The sequence below is a fragment of the Melanerpes formicivorus genome, unplaced genomic scaffold (assembly GCF_026170545.1).
Source record: "Melanerpes formicivorus ecotype bairdi unplaced genomic scaffold, bMelFor1.0.p_v2 SCAF_36, whole genome shotgun sequence".
NCBI classification, from domain to species: Eukaryota; Metazoa; Chordata; class Aves; order Piciformes; family Picidae; genus Melanerpes; species Melanerpes formicivorus.
Window position 1 is genome coordinate 1,755,497 of NW_027142388.1, and position 17,682 is coordinate 1,773,178.

General features: G+C 44.4%; 1 protein-coding gene across 3 annotated transcripts in view; it reads left to right on the forward strand.

The window, feature by feature from the left end:
• PI4KA (phosphatidylinositol 4-kinase alpha) overlaps positions 1 to 17,682 on the forward strand; it is a 62,852-nt gene that overhangs the window by 35,970 nt on the left and 9,200 nt on the right. For all 3 annotated transcript variants that reach the window (XM_068157247.1, XM_068157245.1, XM_068157246.1), the window contains 23 exons: positions 28 to 161; positions 1,535 to 1,617; positions 1,923 to 1,993; positions 2,111 to 2,235; positions 2,674 to 2,755; positions 4,035 to 4,118; positions 4,482 to 4,571; positions 4,999 to 5,118; positions 6,133 to 6,225; positions 6,900 to 7,056; positions 7,329 to 7,456; positions 8,669 to 8,827; positions 9,177 to 9,328; positions 9,831 to 9,938; positions 10,903 to 11,030; positions 11,111 to 11,230; positions 11,869 to 11,948; positions 12,664 to 12,857; positions 13,852 to 13,942; positions 14,704 to 14,871; positions 15,789 to 15,842; positions 16,499 to 16,619; positions 16,927 to 17,056. In XM_068157247.1, the coding sequence (XP_068013348.1) occupies positions 28 to 161; positions 1,535 to 1,617; positions 1,923 to 1,993; positions 2,111 to 2,235; positions 2,674 to 2,755; positions 4,035 to 4,118; positions 4,482 to 4,571; positions 4,999 to 5,118; positions 6,133 to 6,225; positions 6,900 to 7,056; positions 7,329 to 7,456; positions 8,669 to 8,827; positions 9,177 to 9,328; positions 9,831 to 9,938; positions 10,903 to 11,030; positions 11,111 to 11,230; positions 11,869 to 11,948; positions 12,664 to 12,857; positions 13,852 to 13,942; positions 14,704 to 14,871; positions 15,789 to 15,842; positions 16,499 to 16,619; positions 16,927 to 17,056 (2,672 nt within the window). The remainder of the gene's footprint in view (positions 1 to 27; positions 162 to 1,534; positions 1,618 to 1,922; positions 1,994 to 2,110; positions 2,236 to 2,673; positions 2,756 to 4,034; positions 4,119 to 4,481; positions 4,572 to 4,998; positions 5,119 to 6,132; positions 6,226 to 6,899; positions 7,057 to 7,328; positions 7,457 to 8,668; positions 8,828 to 9,176; positions 9,329 to 9,830; positions 9,939 to 10,902; positions 11,031 to 11,110; positions 11,231 to 11,868; positions 11,949 to 12,663; positions 12,858 to 13,851; positions 13,943 to 14,703; positions 14,872 to 15,788; positions 15,843 to 16,498; positions 16,620 to 16,926; positions 17,057 to 17,682) is intronic.

The window sequence follows — 17,682 nt, forward strand, 5'->3', positions numbered from 1 at the left end:
TAGATGACTTTGTGTATTCATCTCTAGGCTGAATTAAATGAGCTGCGGAGTACCATAATAAACCTCTTGGATCCTCCTCCAGAAGTGTCAGCCCTGATCAATAAGCTGGACTTTGCCATGTCTACCTATCTGCTTTCTGTTTACCGCCTGGAGTATATGAGGTAGATACTTCTAGGGGCTGCTTCTTCCACTGAGTCACTTACAAAAAAAATAAACCCTCTGTGTCCAAGACAAAATTGACAGACACCGAGAAAAATGAAATCAGTGTATTTAGGCGCATCAGGTCTATTGATGATCGAGAAATTAGGAAGTCATCTATGCACATCTATGCATTTAGGGCAGATAAAAAGGATGGAATAATATGGTAGGGCCCCAAAAATAGAAAATGGACAGAAAGGTTCTTTAAATGAATGTCCTTCAAACATAATATATCCTCTGCACAGTGTCATGCTTGCACTTTTGCAGGCCACTGTAGACCTGTCCTGTGAGATAGAGTAATGTAGGAGCTGAGGACGATGTTCTCTAGAGTACTTTTATCCCCTCAGTGTTAGGTTGTACTAATCAAACATACTAAATTCACATTCCCCCCACCCCCTTTAAAGTGTTTATTATTGCTGTTCAAAGGAGTGTATAATTGAAGACAGGCTGGGAGAGTTGGGCTGTTCTTCCTGGAGAAGAGAAGGCTCCAGGGAGACATTAGAACTGCATTTCAAAATCTACAGGAAGGCTGGGGAGGGACTGTTCAGAAGGGCTTGCAGTGATAGGATATGGGGCAAAGGTTTGAAACTGGAGCAGGGTGGATTTAGGTTGGACATAGGAGGAAGTTTTGCACAATGAGAGTGGTGAAATACTGAAACAGGCTGCCCGGAGATGTGGTTTGTGCCCTGTTCCTGGAAACATTCAAGATCAGGCTCAAATGTGGCCCTGGGCAGCCTGATCTAGTTGGAGGTTTCCCTGCTGACTGCAGGAGGGTTGGACAAGATGACCTTTGAGGGTCCCTTCCAGCCCAATGCAAGTTGTGACTCTGTGAAAGCTGAGGTGGAGGTCTAGCAGTGAGCAAAATAGGAAGAAACTACTCTAGCACATTTTTACTTTGCCAAGAACTGCTAACAGAGACAACCCTTTCCAGAAAAGTCTTGGCTGCATTTTAGAAACAATTGTAAATAAATTCTATTTCCCTCATATGCAAATTAACCAGATGCAAAGCCTTTAGAAATGCCAAAGATTGTACCCTGTTTATCTGTTTGTGGTGATTGATTGTGCAGCATCATCATCAGGCTTCCCACTCCTGAGGTGTGAGAGTTACTGTCTCAGCAGACAAGCTTTTTGTGATCCCAGCTCTGTTTATTGAATGTAGAGACAAACAGCAACATCCCACTTCCTAGAGACATGAAATGAACAGGGACCACGTGTGTGTGGTGTGTACTGTGATGCCAAAGTACATAGATACATGCTAAAGATCTTTAAAAGAAAGAAAAACCAACTGAAACAAGGAAAAAGAAACTCAACCCACAAAGTTCTCTTCTTTTCCTAGAGTGTTGCGTTCCACTGACCAAGATCGCTTCCAGGTCATGTTTTGCTATTTTGAGGACAAAGCCATCCAAAAAGACAAATCTGGTAAGATGACCTGATGGCTAGTTCATGCTGCAGCAAGGTGCTGCAAAGCTATGCCAGCCACTCAGAATTCAAATGAGATGGACAACCTACCTAACAAAATGAGCCCCATTTGAACACATACAACAAAATGAACCCCACTTAGCAGGCTGCTGCTGCTTTCTTGTTGACAAGAATGCTGCTTTTGTTGTGAAACAATTCAGTTCAGCTTTAGCTGAGTAAACTGAACGCTTCTGAACTGTGAAATGTGGCTTAGAAAGCAAAGAGCATTTTGATAATCAAACCTGTCGTTTCTCTCTGTTCCTCAGGCATGATGCAGTGTGTGATAGCTGTTGCTGATAAGGTGTTTGAAGCATTCCTGACAATGATGGCTGATAAAGTAGGTTACCTAAAAAAGAACATTTTAAACGTGCAGGCATGTTCTCATTTCACTTGATGAAAGCTTGCTTGTGGTTTTCCTGAAGAGCTTCATAGTTCTCTTTGACCTGCTTTGTAGCCTAAAACCAAGGAGAACGAAGAGGAGCTGGAGAGACATGCTCAGTTCTTGCTGGTGAATTTTAACCACATTCACAAGAGGATCAGGAGAGTTGCAGACAAATACTTATCTGGTCTGGTAGACAAGTGAGTAAAGAGTTAATTTTTCTTTTCTCTTTTCACCGTGACTGCTTAGCGATCACTTGTGTGATTGCTGACAACAGTCAAGTGAATTTCTTGGCTGGGAGCTCTGAAACACCTCTTTGAAAAATAGCATTTAATAGTATTTTTAACCTGGGCTCTGAAACTCATGCTTAACATATCTGTCTGCTTAGTATTCTCATGGCTGGAGCAAAGCAAAGTGTCTGTGAAATAAATGCAATCTCAGCTTAGCTCAATTCAGCTTGCTCTTAGACAGCTTTTAACAGCACTGAGCTAGGCTCTTGTGAGCCTTGGCAAGCTTTGTGACTTCTACTGAGTCTGGGGTATTCAGCAAGCTCTTTGAGCAGCTCCACTTCTTGACAAAATCATTTCTTTCTTCATTTCTCTGTGGTTATTGTGTTCCTGAATCCTGTCTTGCTCTAGATTTCCTCACTTGCTGTGGAGTGGGACTGTGCTGAAGACTATGCTGGATATTCTGCAGACGCTGTCACTGTCTCTCAGTGCAGTAAGTTCCCTTTACAGTTACGCTCCTTGGGAAATCAAGTTTATGTTTCTGGCTTTCTTTCACAGAGTTGATTTTTGGTGGTGTTTTGTTTGTTGGGGTTTTGTTTTGTTTTGTTTTGCTTTGTTTTGCATTTATTTAATAGTTATCTGAGCTCTTAGTTTAGTTTGGCTATCATCACTAAGATGGAGAGCATCTTCATTTTAATTTCTGTGGGATCAGTGGATTTTCATGCCTGCTTCCTAGGTAGTTACACTGCTGGAAAGTTGTTGTCACATATGGTTCAGAAAGTCATCACAGAATGGGTTGGGCAGGAAGGGACCTCCAAAGGTCATCCAGTCCAACCCCCTGCAGTCATCAGGGACATCCTCTACTAGAGGAGGTTGTTCAGAGCCTTCTCAAGCCTCAGCTTGAACATCTCCAGGGATGGGGCCTCAACTGCCTCCCTGGGCAACCTGTGCCAATGTTCCACCACCTTTATGGTGGAACTTGTTCCTGACATCCAGCCTAAATCTTCCTAATTTCAAACCATTGCCCCTCATTCTATCTCTGCAGGCCTTTGCAGTCCCTCTTGTATCTCCTTTCAGCTACTGGCAGGCTGCTATTAGGTCTCCCTGGAGCCTTCTCTTCTCCAGGCTGAACAACCCCAGCTCTCTCAGCCTGTCCTTGTAGCAGAGGTGCTCCAGCCCCCTGGGGCCCCTGGCCCTCCTCTAGACCCTCTCCCATCATGTCCATGTCCTTCCTGTGTTGAGGGCTCTAGAGCTGGTCACAGCACTCCTGATGAGGTCTCAGTAGAGCAGAGAGCAAAAATCACCCCTTTCCCTCTGCTGTCAACACTGATTTTGAAGCAGGCTAGAATATCATTTGCCTTCTGGGAACTGTCTCATTTGAAAGAAAAATCTGCTGGGTTTTTGGGTTTGTATTCTTTTTATGCATTCTGGTTGCCCTCTTTTTTTCCAGTCTGTGTATGCCTATCCATTTTTATTTTTAATTTATTCCACATTTGTATTTTTTTAACCTGGAAATGCTTGGTGTAGAGTTTTATTTTTGTACTGCATGTCAAGGCTGTGGACTTTTCAAATTATTTATACTGAGAACTAAACTGGAATGAAAAAAAACAACAACATTTCTTGGAGAGCTGTTCAGGTTGACTTTGAGAGCAGGTGTTAACAAAAAGATTTAGTAAATGAGACTTCAGTTTGAGGAGAGTGCTGCTGGTGGGGTCCATGTTAAGTGACCTTTAGTTTTGCCTTATTGACAATTCATAATTGTTTCTGTTTAGGACATTCACAAGGACCAACCATACTATGACATCCCTGATGCACCTTACAGAATAACTGTCCCTGACACACATGAGGCCAGAGAGGTAGGCAACCCTCCTTGATTTATCAAACAACAAAATAATCTCTGATTAATTTTTTGTTTTGTTTTGTTTCAAGCCAAAGAGACAACTTAATGAGCTCCTCCTAATGGTCCTTTTTTAAAGGTGACTTTTCCTGGGGAAGATTTCTCTAGTACCAAATAGCACTTGGTATTTACATATTTTTTTCCTCATTCTTATTATTATTCGACTTGAAGCCTAACATTTAATTGTTACAGAAAATTTTAATGGTATCAAGTTGCTGCAACTTGTCTTACTCTCCTTGTTATTTATTGACACCACTGAAACTAGTGCCTCTTATTTAATGTCCTGTGCTGTATTGATTGTTCTGATGCTTTCTAATTCTAGAGTATAGTGAAGGATTTTGCTGCACGCTGTGGGATGATTCTGCAGGAAGCAATGAAGTGGGCCCCCTCAGTTACAAAATCTCATCTTCAGGTAATGAGTCTGCTTCCATGAAATAATTTGCTCTTTGCAGATCATAGAATCACAGAATGGCTCAGGTTGGAAGAGACCTCAGAGATACCTCCTCCAACTTCCCCACCATGGGCAGGGATGCCTCTCAACTAGACTCAGCTGCTCAAGGGCTCATCTAGCCTGACCTTGAACACCCCCAGGGAGGAGTCATCCACAACCTCCTTTTACAAAGTGGACCAGGGCTTGCTCTTTATGTATTTAGGAGAAAATTCAGAGTTTCTTGTAGCTGAGGGAGCAGTGCCTAATGTGAGTGGAGACAGTCTGTTTGTAAATCAGGTTTCTGATAGTTTGCAGTGATGCAAGATTTATGAGCTGCCTTGTTTTGAAAACCACAACCCTTTTTCACCCAACTCTTGATTGGTTTATTTGATTGCTGTCTTTCTTGCAGGAGTACCTAAACAAACATCAGAACTGGGTATCAGGTCTGTCCCAGCACACAGGACTGGCTATGGCTACAGAAAGCGTTTTGCACTTCGCAGGCTACAACAGGCAGAACACCACTCTGGGCGTGAGTTTGGGGCACAGTTCTTGCTTAGTTGTCTGTCAGCTGTGTAGCTGTCACGTTGATTTTGTAACATTCAGTGTAGCCTCATAATGCAGATTTGCTAACCCACCATTGTCATAGCAGTTGAACATCACTCAGATGCCCTTTTTCTTCCCATCTCAAATCAGGGTTTCTGCCAGTCATGTTGTTCTGGAAAACACTGAAAAGTAAAATGGTCCAAAGAAGGAAATAAATCTGTATCTGGTCCTCTTTAAGAGGTTTCTATAGATGATTCTTAATGCTTTGAAACAAACACTGAAATGAGCTGCTTTCTAGGATAGTGGCATGGCTTAACAGTGTTCTGATCAGGGCCCTCTTGCATGTCAACCAAGTGCCCAAAGCTCTTTCAGAATGCTTCTAGATGGCTAGCAGTTTGGTTTTTATGTCCAAGGTACGTAATAAGAGACTCAAACTTTTCTCCATTGCTGAGCTGAGCTAGGCATTGGCAGTACTGAAGCAGAGCATTGCAGGAGCGCTGCGGTTTTGATGTTCTGCTGGCCTCATAGTTTAGTATTAAAATACTAAAAATTCATTGCACAATATAATGAATCATCAGTCTTGTTGTTTTTGAGGAGAAACCTTTGAGGCACAAACCTTTGATTGTTTCTGCAAAGGGAGAGATGGATTATTAGTGTACCTCTTAAAGATGGGAACAAAATAGTTCAGCAAGGTGCTGCATGGAGAGGGCAGAACCAATCACTTCTCCTTTTCTGTCACCTTCCTTACCTCTTCATGAGAAGAGAGCAGCTGTCCCAGAGATTCTGCCATTTTTATGCCTTTCCAAAAGTCTGTACAAATCCATGTACCTAGTTTGAAATCTGGATGTGGTCAATGCACGTTTCTTAGTTTGTATCAGTCCAGGTGCTGTCACGCCTAAGAGTTATGATACTGTTCTTTAGCATAAAGAATAAAACTTTTGTGAATGTCTGACAAGCAGTTGGATATAAACTCAAACACCTCTTTGTGGTCTGCTCATAGGCAACCCAGCTAACTGAAAGACCTACTTGTGTCAAGAAGGACTACTCCAACTTCATGGCTTCTCTGAACCTGCGGAACCGCTATGCAGGGGAGGTAAGTGCAGGGTTTCTCCTGAGCGTGGAGTGTCCAGGAGCTCGGACATGGCTTTTCAGGGTCCCTTCCTACCTAATTTATTGCATGGCCTAATGTTATTTTCAGCACAAATATCAAAGTTGAACCCCTTCAAGATAAAGGGCTTAATTTTCCTGGTTATTAAGCAGATCATTTTACTGTTGGTCTTGCAGAAAGTTCATAGCAATGACCAGGGGGTTGGTGCACCTCTGCTACAAGGACAGGCTGAGAGAAGAGAAGGCTATGGAGAGACCTGGTATTTGCTTTCCAGTACCTAAAGAGGACCTACAAGAGGCTGCAGAGGGACTGTTTACAAAAGCCTGCAGTGATAGGATTAGGGACAGTGGTTTGAAATGAGAAGAGCAGATTTAGATTGGATGTTAGCAACAAGTTCTGTGCCATGAGGGTGGTGGAATACAGGCACAGGTTGTCTAGGGAGGTAGTTGAGGCCCCATCCCCGGAGATATTCAAGGTGAGGCTCTGACCAACCTGATCTAGTGGAGGACGTCTCTGCTGACTGCAGGGGGGTTGGACTAGATGACCTTTGGAGGTCCCTTCCGAGCCAACCCATCCCATTCTGTGATTTAGCTCAGCACTAGCAAAAGACATCTCTCTGGAGTGCTGTTTTCTGATGAAAAACCCATTGTATTTTGCAGGTTTCTGGGATGATTCAGTTCTCAAATGCTACAGGACGATCATCTGACCTCAATAAACTGATGGTCAAAGAGCTGAACGATGCTCTTGAATTGGGCCACACTCAATTCTACACCCAGGCCATGTTTAAATTGACAGCACTGCTAATAAGCAGCAAAGGTAATGAAAAACACATGGGAGCTCTGTTCTCTGGCTGTGAATGCCAAGGGTAATAAACCACAAAAGCTATCTGTATACAAACCCAGGGTGCACCCACTTGGAGGGGAACTATGGTTTGAGTTTTTTCAATTAGCTCATAGTGGGGAACAGCCTTCTTAAACTAGAAGCTATTTATTAGGGATTGATTATTACATACTGTGCACAGCAATTTCATGGTGATGTGAAAGGCATTTATTTGTCTTGGAGAAATCTGAGCGCAGGTTTGTTTTCAGACTGTGATCCCCAGCTCCTTCATCATCTGTGTTGGGGCCCCCTGCGAATGTTCAATGAACATGGCATGGAAACAGCAATTGCTTGCTGGGAGTGGCTGCTTGCTGCCAAGAATGGGATAGAAGTGCCGGTAAGAAGCTCTTTAACAACTCTTTCCCTGCCCCTGCAAGTTGAGAAGAGAAGGATTTGAAAAGTTCACAGCTCTTGTGAATCTGCCTAGGAAGGATGGTAAATGCACTGTTAATCGCTTTTGCCTGCCAGGAAATCTCAGTTCATATGTTCATGGAAGCAGGAGACCCCTCGCAAAGTGGACTGTGGGAATTGAATCTTTCTCAGCAGCAGGAATGATTTGGCAAAGAAAATCTGTCAGGATCTCAGCTGCACCATTTACTTTGCTGCTGAGATGCTTGAGCTGCTCATGAATCAGGTTATGGACTGCCACAATTTATAGAATGGTGTTTCAAAACAAATAGCAATCAATGTCCCTGCTCATCAGTCAGAGTCTCTGGTACCTGGCTTTGCACCCTTGCATTAAAAATAGGCTTTTAAGTGTCCTTATACTGTAAGAGGCTAAAGCACCTGTATTTTGTGAGGTGAGGATGAGTCTGACAGTAATAAAGCAACTCTGCATGGTGTGGTGACAGCCCACACACAGCTGCCTCTGGTAACTGCTGCAGTTAGTGGGCACTGTGTGGATAATCGTCCACCACAGTTTCCTCAGGTCAGTTTCCATCCACATTTCAGTGGGTAACAAGCATTAGTTTCATTTTTCCTCTTAGGTTTGTAGGGGATTTCCTTGTATCTTATCAAAGAGATCAGATAAGGACCCTTTGTTGCTGAGTCTCCTGTCTACCAGAGGATGCTGCTTCCTAGAGCAAGTTCAGCAAGAATGAATGAATGTGCCTCAGCTGTGTGTGCTCAGGGGCTAGAGCGTGGCCTGCAGCATGTGAGAACATGGAGTGCGCTTTGTCTCTGCTGTCCTGCTGTTGGAGGCAGTAACCCTCAGCAGAGTGGGAGAATGACCAGCACCAGCTGATCTAATACTTTGGTCTCCTCCACAAAATACAACTCTTGTCTGCTGTTGCCTTCAGTCTTTCGTTTGCTAGCTGGACTTCTGGAGGATTCTTTTCTTCCCTTTGGAATTTAGGATATGAAAGAGACATTTTCTTTCAGGTGGGATGTGCAGCCTGTCTCTGCCTCTCCATAAACACTGCAGTGAATTTGGATTAATGTCTCAGATTCTTGTGTGTACTGTGGAGGAAGACAGTGCTTTCTGTATGAGAGGCACTCCTCAAACAAGAAACACTTGACACAAGTGATGCTGTTGTCTTCCTGTTTGTAGTTCATGCGGGAAATGGCAGGAGCCTGGCAGATGACAGTGGAGCAGAAAGTTGGCCTCTTTTCTGCCGAGCAGAAAGAAGCAGACCCGTTAGCAGCCTCAGAAGAGAGCCAGCCGAGGCCTTGCCCACCAGAGGTGACCCCTCATTACATCTGGATAGAGGTGTGTAGTTGTGAACATCCCAAGGTGTGGTGAGGCTGTCATTGCTCTGCGCTGTTCCTTGCCATGACTCAGGCAGGGAGTGGAATCACTGTGGTGGGTGGTGACCCAATGTAGTTGAGGATGTCCCTGCTCACTGCAGGGGGGTTGGACTAGATGACCTTTAGAGGTTTCTTTCAACCCAAGTGATCCTGTGGTTGTCCTTCTGCCTCAAAGCCCAGGAGCCACTCTTTCTAGATGACCATCATAACTGGGGGGGGTGGGGGAAGGTGTTTGAAACAGAGGAGACTGGAGGTTTGTTGAGATAACAGAGGGTCAGAGGAAGCACAGCCTGTCTGTCTCTCTTTCTCAGTTTTTGGTACAGAGGTTTGAAATAGCCAAATACTGCAGTTCTGACCAAATAGAGATCTTCTCCAGCCTGCTCCAGCGCTCTCTGTCACTGAACATTGGAGGGGCAAAAGGCAGTTTGAATCGGCACGTGGCGGCAATTGGACCCCGATTTAAGTGAGTAGCTTTTATTTTGCCCTTGGTGGAAGAAATAAGGTTATAGAGGGGTAGGAGGAAAAAACCAAACAGCCCTAAATACTTAATTTGTAACTTGTCCTTGGCTTCAAGTAGTGAAAATTCCTTTAAAAGCCTGGACTGGTGTAGTCTAAGCTCTGCCTTCAAAGCAACTTTAGCCTGAAAGTTGGTTTTGGTACTTCAGAAAACTTGATGTGATGATTTCTTAGGGTGAATTGCCCACATCATGGATCCAGTCAATGTGGCTGTTGGGAATAATTTTGCTCCATCAGTTTTCACCTTCTGTGACTTGAAGCCTTCAACTTTCTGCAGTCACAGCTTTAGGAACAGACTGATGAGAATGAAAACAGTTTGCTAAGAGCTCTGCATCAGATACTTTGCAAAGAGTTGAGTGGAGCTACAGTTGGAGCTGTGCTGTGTGCAGCGTTGCACTGGGCACCGTTTTGGGAATACCAAACTTTTCATTGTCTGTTTTGGTCATTAGGTTGCTGACTCTGGGGTTGTCTTTGCTGCATGCTGATGTGGTTCCAAATGCAACTATTCGAAATGTTCTGAGGGAAAAGATTTATTCCACTGCCTTTGATTATTTCAGGTACTTTTTTATTTGCAGCTACTCACTGAAAGGGGAAGGGGGTGATTTTCTGAACATTCTATGAGACTTCAGAGCAGCAGCTGTCTTGCTCTTTGAAGGTGTCTGCAGAGGGTTTAGAACTAGATGATCTTTCAGGTCCCTTCCAACCCACATCATTCTGTGATTTTAGTGCTTTATCTTCCTCCTTTACTTTGCCGCCCGTTTTAACAAACCCCTTTCCTTTCCTTGTGCTGTTGGGCGATTCATAAACCATTTCAAAGAGGTTCAGATCTAAATTCCACTTTTTTATGTGCAGTTTATAAAGCAGTACTCTCACAAATCTTTCTGTTCTTTCCTTATTTGAGAGTTTATTCAGTGCTCCAAACTGTACCTTAGAGTTGTAAGATGTAAAGAATTGTAATGTTACAGAGCAGGTGGCTGAAATGCAGCTGTTTGGGAAATACACCCACCTCGAATCTGCTGATTGCAGTGCTGGACATGGGCACACAGAAAATGTGTAATGGATAAGAGGGTCTGAATGTGAGGCAGGCAGGCAGAAAATGGAATTTCAGATGAATCAAAGATGCTGACAGACTACTGCTTAATTTTATAAAAGGTAGTTTGTACTCTTTAACCAGACACAATAAAGCAGTGGGGATAAAATGTGTCCTCTTCCTTGTAGAGTTGGGTCAGAATAAAGAATGGGTTCTTTACTATGAGTGTGGTGGAACACTGAAACAGGTTGCCCAGGGAGGTGGTTGGGGCCCCATCCCTGGAGATATTCAAGGTGAGGCCTGACAGGGCTCTGGGCAGCCTGATCTAGTTGAGGATGTTTCTGCTTAGTGCAGAGGGGGTTGGACTGGCTGAATCTTTGGAGGTCCCTTCCAGCCCAGACCATTCTATGATACTATGATTAGATTTATGTGGGGTTTGTTTCTTTTTCCTCATGCATTCAACTTTACATTATTTGTGTGATTTCTTGAAGTTGTCCCTCCAAGTTCCCTACACAAGGGGAGAAGAGACTTCGAGAGGATATCAGCATACTGATCAAGTTTTGGACAGCCATGTTCTCAGACAAGAAGTACCTGACAGCCAGCCAACTTGTGCCACCTGGTGAGGTCCTTTAAGTGCTGGTTCCAAAGCCTCTTGTTTCTTTGATTGGATTCCACATCAGATCTGTGCTCTGTTGTTAGATAATCAAGATACCAGGAGCAACTTGGATATCAATGTTGGATCTCGGCAACAGGCTACCCAAGGATGGATAAACACTTACCCTTTGTCCAGTGGCATGTCAACCATATCCAAAAAATCAGGTAGCTTTCCAATTGTAACCAGCTGGGTGCATATTTTATATGCAGATACTGCTTAAAGTCAATATTTACCATTAGTATTTGGCTCCTGTTCTTCTGGCAGGGTATTTAGTTACCAGTGCCAGACGGTGGAGAGGAGGCTGGAAAAGTCACACTGGTAGCAAACAGCAAAGTTTTGAAACAACCTGGTGTTTTGATAGTGTTGGCTCTGGAGTGCAGGAGGCATAGGAGTGGAGGGCAAGACGCATTGGAATCCTGTAAGGAGATAGTTTGTGAAGCCGTGTCCCCAGTGCTTTTTGAGGTCAGCAGAGTGACATTAGTGGACAGGCTGTGGGTTTGTACAGTTGTAAACTGTGAGCTTTTCCTTTTTAGTAGGCTGTCATGTTTCTGAAGGAAATGCAATCCTGGCTATAAATTGCTCTCTCTGTTGTAGCCTGTTGACTCTGTGGTCAGAGAACAGCTCTACATTCAGGAGCTGCAGTGCTGAGTTTCTGCAGTGACTCTGATCTAAAGTTACAAATGTCCTGTGGTTATTCAGTTGTTCTGTGTTACTGATGCCAGGTCTGGGCAGTTTGAAAGCGCTGTTGGAACATACAGAACAAAAGCCACTGAAAATGTGGTGTTTTTATCCCTTTCTCCAGGAATGTCTAAGAAGACAAACAGAGGCACACAGCTGCACAAGTACTACATGAAGCGAAGAACACTGCTGCTCTCTTTGCTGGTGGGTCATCAGGAGAATGGGGAAACCTGGGGGTCCTGGTGGACAGACAGATGCCCATGAGCCAGCAATATGCCCTTGTGGCCAAGAAGGCAAATAGTATCCTGGGCTGGATTAGAAGGACTGTGGTTAGTAGGTCAGAGAGGTTCTCTTCCCTCTCTACTCTGCCCTGCTGGGACTGCATCTGGAATGTGGTGTTCAGTTCAAGAAAGACCTCAGGGAACTGCCTGAGACAGTTCAGCACAGAGCACAAAGCTGCTGATGGCAGCGGAACATCTCCGTATGAGGACAGCCTGAGGGAACTGGGGCTCTTTAGCTTGGAGCAGAAGAGCTTAAGGGGTACCCTCATTCATGTTGATAAAGATGTGCAGGACACTGTTGGGAGGACAGAGCCAGGCTCTGCTCAGGGGTGTCCACTGACAGGACAAGGGGAAACGGCTGTAAGCTGGAGCAGAGGAGGTTCCACGGGAACAGAAGGGAAAAGTTTTTCACTGTGAGGGTGCTGGAGCCCTGGAGCAGGCTGCCCAGAGAAATTGTGGAGTCTCTTTCTCTGGAGACATTCAAAACCTGCCTGGATGTGTTCCTGTGTGACCTGCCCTAGTAGGTGATCCTGCTCTGGCAGAGGGGTTGGACTGGATGATCTCTGGAGGTCTCTTCCAAGCCCTGCCATTCTGTGGTTCTGTGATCACATTTCAGTGATTGTTACTCCTTTCCTCAGGCTACTGAGATCGAGCGCTTGATCACGTGGTACAACCCTCTGTCTGCCCCAGAGCTAGAGCTGGATCAGACTGGAGAGAGCAGCGTAGCAAACTGGAGGTCTAAGTATATCAGTCTTAGTGAGAAGCAGTGGAAGGATAACGTAAATCTGGCTTGGAGCATTTCTCCTCACCTCGCTGTACAGCTGCCTACCAGGTGAGATACTCTGCAAGAACGAACTTCTGTAATTCCTGCTGCCTTTCAGGTTGTCTGAGTGTGAGTACTGATGCCACTTGCTCCTGTTTACAGCCCCCGTGAATACTTCTGCAGCTGATTGAGACCTTTGAAATGAAAATAACTAAATTACTTCATATACTTACTTGGCTTAGGCTCTAGTAGAGCCCAGCCACCCATTGTTCAGTAACACTTAGATGGTGTTTTGTTAGCCGACCTCACATTTGAGTTTTAATTTCCTTGAACCCATTAGCAGGGATAGCATTTAAACAGTGCTGCTGTGAGTGCCATGGAATGAGCTGTTCTGGCTAGACATCAGCTTGCACTTTAATAAGTAGTATAGGAAAATGAGCATAGTTGGCTCTGGAAGGGGAAGGAAATTCTTTCCCCCTTACAACAGTGATAGTTTTTGCCAAGTAGAATTCTGCAGGCTGCTTTCTGTAGAAGCCCACAGAGTATATTTCAGCCAAGGATCCAACAGTGGGCTAAAATACTACCCTAGTGCTCTATACAAAAGCATTGGATGAGGACCAGTTGTTCCTAGATCCTCTTTTGACATCGTATTGGTCCCTCAGTGTGCATCATTTCAGAGCTGGGCTGTTTGTTTATTAAGTTTGTTTGGGCTGTTTGTTTATTATTTGTCCTCATCTTCACAGAGAGGAGGCTGTCAGAATTGTGATGAAAGGATGAGAGGGAGCAGTTTTAAGCTTGAGGAGGGGAGGTGTAGACTGGAAATTAGGACAAAATTCTTTACAGTGAAGGTGGTGAGACACTGGGATAGGTTGCCCAGGGAGGTCATGGATGCCCCCTCCCTGGAAGTGTTCAAGGCCGGGTTGGATGAGGCCTTGAGCAACCTGGGCTGGTGGGAAGTGTCCCTTTCTATGGTGAGGGTGTTGGAACTAGATGATCTTCAAGGACCCTTTCAACCTAAACTACTTTATCAATCTGTGAATTTTCTATTCCTGTTTCTACTTAGATTTAAGAACACTGAAGCTATTGGAACAGAAGTGACTCGTCTGGTTAGACTGGACCCAGGAGCTGTTAGTGATGTTCCTGAAGCAATAAAGGTACTTCAGAGCATTTCTACCCTTACAAACTCCAGTATGCCCATTTCATCCAGGTCTGCTGGAAAACACAGTCTATACTTAACACAAAGTATATTCTAATGCTGGGCCTAGCTGTGTAGGAAAGACAGAACAGCTGTGGAAACAGGGTGCTGAGGCAAGAATAGCAGTCACAGGAGTAGGTGGCTAGTTAGCTAAAGGTACATCTTGCTCCTGGGTATGTTCTCAGCACAGACAAACATCCCCAAACTCCCTGTTTGCAGTGCAGCCATCATTTCTGTTCCCTTGGCATAATGTAAAAAGACAGCTGGTGAGTGCTGCTGCTGAAGTGATTTCAGTGTGTCAGGAGCCAAACCTCTTCAGATGGAGGACACTCTTGGTGCTGATCTGCAGTGAAGCACTCTAGTCATGTGAGGGACAGTCTTGTCACAGCTTCTTATTCCACACATCAGCTGTAAAATAGGAAAACTGAACTTTCTTTGAGTCTTACAAAAGGGTTCATCCTTTCTTCTTTCTCCCTCTGCTAGAACTCTTGTCTTGTGCTTTTAGTAACTTGACTTCACTAACTTCATCTGGTGATCTGGGAGGTGAAGCAATTCCAAACTGTTAGATTTCCATGGAGGAAAAAACCAGCTGTGGTAAAATGTAGCATGTTGTGCTTCCCCTGCTGCAGGAGGCTTGGTAATAGCATTGCTGTCTGATGTGTATTGCCTGGACGTTATGGGGTGCTCTGAACTCCTCATGTGTCTGACCTGCTTTTTCAGTACCTGGTTACCTGGCATACCATCGATGCTGATGCACCTGAGCTCAGCCATGTTCTGTGCTGGGCACCAACAGATCCACCAACTGGCCTTTCCTATTTTTCAAGCATGTATCCACCTCATCCTCTAACAGCTCAGTACGGGGTTAAAGTTCTGCGCTCTTTTCCTCCGGTAAGTTGAATTCCAAGAGAGCCTTAACACCCCAAGTGAAGTTATGACCTTAGTCACTGTGGCCAGAGGTCTCATGTTAGGGGATGAAAAGTTAGAGTTGGGTGTCCCACCTAAAGGAGCAGGTCCAGAGGAGCATCACAAAAATTATCAGGGGGCTGAGGACAGCTGGTGTTCAGTCTGGAGAAGAGAAGGCTACAGGATGATGTGATAGCAGCTTTCCAGTACCTGAAGGGAGCTACAAGAAGGCTGCAAGAGGGACTGTTCCCAAAGCCCTGCACTGACAGGACGAGGGGCAGTGGTTTGAAATGAGAGAGGAGCAGATTTAGTTTGGATGTTAGTAACAAGTTCTGCCCTATGAGGGTGGTGGAACACTGGTACAGGTTGCCCAGGGAGGTAGTTGAGACCCCATCTCTGGAGATCTTCAAGGTGAGGCTCAACAAGGCTCTGAGCAACCTGATCTAGTGGAGGATGTTAAGGGAGTTAGACTGGATGACCTTTGGAGGTCCCTTCCAACCCAAACCCATTCTATGATTCTGTTCTTCTCTAACACTGGCTCGTGTGCTTGCAACTTTTTTGTTGTAATTCACACTCAATTGAATTCTTCAGGATGCTCTTCTCCAGTTGTCCCTTTCAAACCTTGTCTCAGTTGAAAGGTGTTTCTTCTAAAGCAGCAAAAGGCTGGGGTTTAACCCTTGTCAGAGGAGTAAAATCCATCACTATTGAGGATATTTTTGAGGGGAGAAACTGGAAGAAAATTAGCTTGATTTGAGTGCCATTACACAGTTTAAAATAAAGAGGCAGTGGTACTTTGTTCATCACATAACTAAAGGATGCTTTTCTCTGTGCATGTGACCTGCCTTCACTTTTCAGCTGCTAAAACAATCCCAAGAAACCCCCTGCACTCTCCTCTCTTTCAGGATGCCATTTTATTCTACATTCCACAGATCGTGCAGGCACTTCGGTACGACAAGGTGAGGATGTCAGACAGCTGCATGTGAACAAAGCAGCTTCTTAAAGCAGTTTTGAGACTTAAAAAATACAAATCAGATAAAAATCTAAACTTAATGCTGCCTAATTGTTATAAACTTATGTGTCTAATACACAGAAGGAAAAAATATCTGTAGAGGCTGGTTTGCTTCAGTTGCATCTCTTTTATGAGCAGGTAAACTGGAGGTTAGGTTACACACCCATGAGGAAAAAGGTTTTGTTGGGAATCCTCAGATGAGAACTCTGTCTGAATAAAGGTTTTGAAGACCTGCATGAGCCAGACTATTATGAAATTAATTCACTGTCTCTAATAATTTTTCTGTGGAGTTAACAGAGAAGATATCTAGAAGAAATGTTCCAGGGAGACCTAATAGCAGCCTTCCAGTAGCTGAAGTAGGCTACAAGAAAGCTGCAGAGGGATTGTTTGCAAAGGCCTGCAGTGACAGGTCAAGGGGCTATAGTTTGAAATGAGAGAGGAGTAGATTTAGTTTGGATGTTAGCAACAAGTTCTGCACCATGAGGGTGCTGGAACACTACAACAGGTTTCCCAGGGAAGGTAGTTGAGGCCCCATCCCTGTAGTACTGAGTCTGCTAGAGCAGTGATGATCTCTGACCTGAACCGATCTGGAACTGGTTGCAGATGGGTTACGTTAGAGAATACATCCTGTGGGCAGCTGCCAAATCCCAGCTCTTGGCTCACCAGTTCATCTGGAACATGAAAACTAATATCTACCTGGATGAAGAAGGACACCAAAAAGATCGTGAGTGCTTTCAAATATAATCAATTTCAACTCCTTTCCTTGTCTCAGTTCAGTCTAAATCTCCTTCCTACTTCCCTCTTGGCAGTAAGAATCCTTTTAGCTAGGAACTTCTCTTTCATTAGTGGAGGTTGGGCCCCTTCTGTAGAAGTACAGAAGTTACCTACTGTAGTAGCAGCTCAGAGGATGCATCCAGAGAGATGCAGCAGTGTTTGCATCAATTCCTTCTTTTGAGTGCTGCCCGAAGGGGGCTGTTTCCCTCACCCATATAATTTAGCTTTCTGAAATAAGTTTCCCTTTTCACATGCAGCTGACATTGGAGAACTTCTGGAGCAGCTAGTGGAGGAGATAACTGGTTCATTATCTGGGCCAGCCAAGGAGTTCTACCAACGTGAATTCGACTTCTTTAATAAAATCACCAACGTTTCAGCCATTATCAAGTGAGTGCTGGACTCCAGAACTGTGCTGTTTGGGGACCTGCTGGTCTGTTAGTTACCAGTGTCCTGATTAAGAGGCTAAGGCACTTTTAGGGGTGTTGGGATAGTGATTTCAGGAAAGAAGAGTTAATTATTTATATGACAAGAAATGAAATGTTGTTTATTTATTTTTCTTAAATGCCACTTAAAAGTTGCAAAGTCTCCTCTCAGTTTGACTTCTAGGGAGAATACCTCTTTGGTAGGATATGTGGAATTTAACTTCTGTAAAGCTTGCCAGTGGATGGCAGCAGCTCAGCACACAAACTCTTCAGTGTGATTTTGTTGCATGTTTTTAAACCATTCTCTGCTATATGAAAATATTTGAAAGCCATATAAAATACTTCAAAAGACATATACACCCTAGAGCATACCTGCCTTAAAACAAAGCTTTGACAAGCCACCAGGGTCAGGGCATCAGGCTTAAGGACACTGACATCACAGAAACATGAGGATGATCAGGGGGCTGGAGCACCTCTCCTATGAAGACAGACTGAGAGAGTAAGGGCTGTTCAGTCTGGAGAAGAGAAGGCTCCAAGGAGACCTTCTTGTGGCCTTCCAGTACATGAAGGAGGCTACAAGAAAGCTAGTGA